The following is a 1,760-nucleotide window of genomic DNA, read 5'->3' as shown; positions in this document are numbered from 1 at the left end:
CGGCGGTGTTGGCAGCGGCCGGCGGTGTCTGAGCGGCGGCCGGTGGTGGGGTCCGTGGCGGCTGCGGTGGGTGTGCTGCACCGCAGTCTGCGGCAGGCAGAGGTTCCCCCGCCTCCCCTCCTCCCTCGCAGCCCCGCCCCTCGGGCCTGGTTCCCAGCTCCGGCCTTTGCCGCACTAGGCCAGCCCCCTGCAGCCCGCAGGAGGCTCAGGAGGAGGGGCGGAGGGAGCGTCTGCTGCAGGTCCAGCTGCAGGTCGGGCTGGCCCGGGCAGCGGCAGCCACGGCAGCGGGCCTCCGGCAGCGGTGTCTGGTGGCGGCGTTGGCGGACACGGAGGCCGCCTCCCCGGGCAGGTGGACCGGCGTGGTGGTTGGTGGGCCACTGGGGCAGCGGAGACGCTGTTGGAGGCGGCGGCGGCGGCCTTGGCGGCAGCGGCTGGACATCCCGGGCGGCGGCGTGTGGCCTTGGTGGTGGCGGTGGCAGCGGCTACAGCGGCTGGACGGCCCGGGCGTCCCGGGAGGCCCGGGCGGAGGCGGAGGCGGCGGCGGCGGGGTGTGGCAGTGGCAGTGGCGGCCGCGGCGGCCGCGGCGGCAGTGGGTGGACGGCCCCGGGAGCGGCGTGTGGCCGTGGCGGCGGCAGCGGAGGCCCCCCGCAGCAGACGAACCGCAGCCGCCGCCGCCGCCGCCGCAGCAGCAGCAGCAGCAGCAGCAGCAGGTGAACGACCCGGCCGGCGGCCCCCAGCGAGGTCGACCCAGGCAGCGGACCCCTGCCGCCCTGGCAGGCAGTGTTAGGCGGGAGGCGGCGGCGGCGAGTCCTCGGGCGGGGGTCAGCCCTCGGGAAGCGGCCAGTCCGCGCGCACTGGGAAGCCCGCGGGCATCGGCGAGTCCGCGGGCTGCAGCAGGGCCCCGGCCTGTGGGAAGTCCGCGAGCAGCGGCGAGTCCTCGAGAGGCGGCTAATCCACGGGCAGCAGCAAGTCCTCGGGCGGGGGCAGTTCCTCGCGCGGCTCCTCGAGCGGCAGCAGTTCCCCGACAGGTTCTTCGGCCGAGTAGGGTCGTTCCTCGGGCAGCCGAAATTCCCCTCCCAGTTCCTTCCCAGGTGGCCAGTTTGCCGGTGGTGAGCTCACGAACCATCATGGATAAGAAGGAGGATCTTTTCTGGACCCAGGCACGCAGGCGCAGGAAGAAGATGCGGGTCCAGGCACCGGAGGTACAGACACCCCCGGTGCAGACACCCCCAGTTCAGACTCCCCTGGTGCAGAGCCCCCCGGTTCAGCCCCCCCTGGTACAGCCCTCTGTGGTACAGCCCCCCGTGGTACAGCCCCCCGTGGTGCAGTCCCCCGTGGTGCAGCCCCCCGTGGTGCAGCCCCCCGTGGTGCAGTCCCAGGCGCTACCAGGACGCGAAAGTTCAGCTACAAGGGTAATTAAACTGTCACCTGCGAGGGCCCAGCTAGTATCGGGAGCTCAGCCAGTATCGGGAACCCAGACAGTATCGCGGGCCCAGACAGTATCGCGGGCCCTGCCAGTATCTCGGTCCCAGACAGTATCGCGGTCCCAGACAGTATCGCGGGCCCAGCCAGTAGCACGGGCGCAGTCAGCACCACGGGCACAGTCAGCACCACGGCTCCAGCCAGCGTCCAGGCCCGTTTCAGCATCCCGGCCCCAGACAACCTCTGGGACCCAGACAGCCTCCCGCACCCTCGTGATTTCCAGGACCCAGACAGCCTCCGGGACCCAGACAGCCTCTGGGACCCAGACAGCCTCCCGG

At 72.4% G+C, this 1,760-nt stretch overlaps 1 protein-coding gene across 1 annotated transcript in view; it reads left to right on the top strand.

Moving 5' to 3' along the window:
* Positions 1-1,006: 1,006 nt before the first annotated feature.
* LOC138159888 (ribosomal biogenesis protein LAS1L-like) overlaps positions 1,007-1,760 on the top strand; it is a 7,182-nt gene continuing 6,428 nt past the window's right edge. Inside the window, exon 1 of the mRNA XM_069086190.1 lies at positions 1,007-1,759. Coding sequence (XP_068942291.1) covers positions 1,128-1,759 — 632 coding nt within the window. The 5' untranslated portion in view covers positions 1,007-1,127. The remainder of the gene's footprint in view (position 1,760) is intronic.

Source organism: Petaurus breviceps, unplaced genomic scaffold (genome assembly GCF_028583685.1).
Source record: "Petaurus breviceps papuanus isolate PSGF00001 unplaced genomic scaffold, PetGlider_PUasm1.0 178, whole genome shotgun sequence".
In the NCBI taxonomy this organism is placed as follows: domain Eukaryota; kingdom Metazoa; phylum Chordata; class Mammalia; order Diprotodontia; family Petauridae; genus Petaurus; species Petaurus breviceps.
This window is presented reverse-complemented; position numbering and strand designations above follow the sequence as displayed.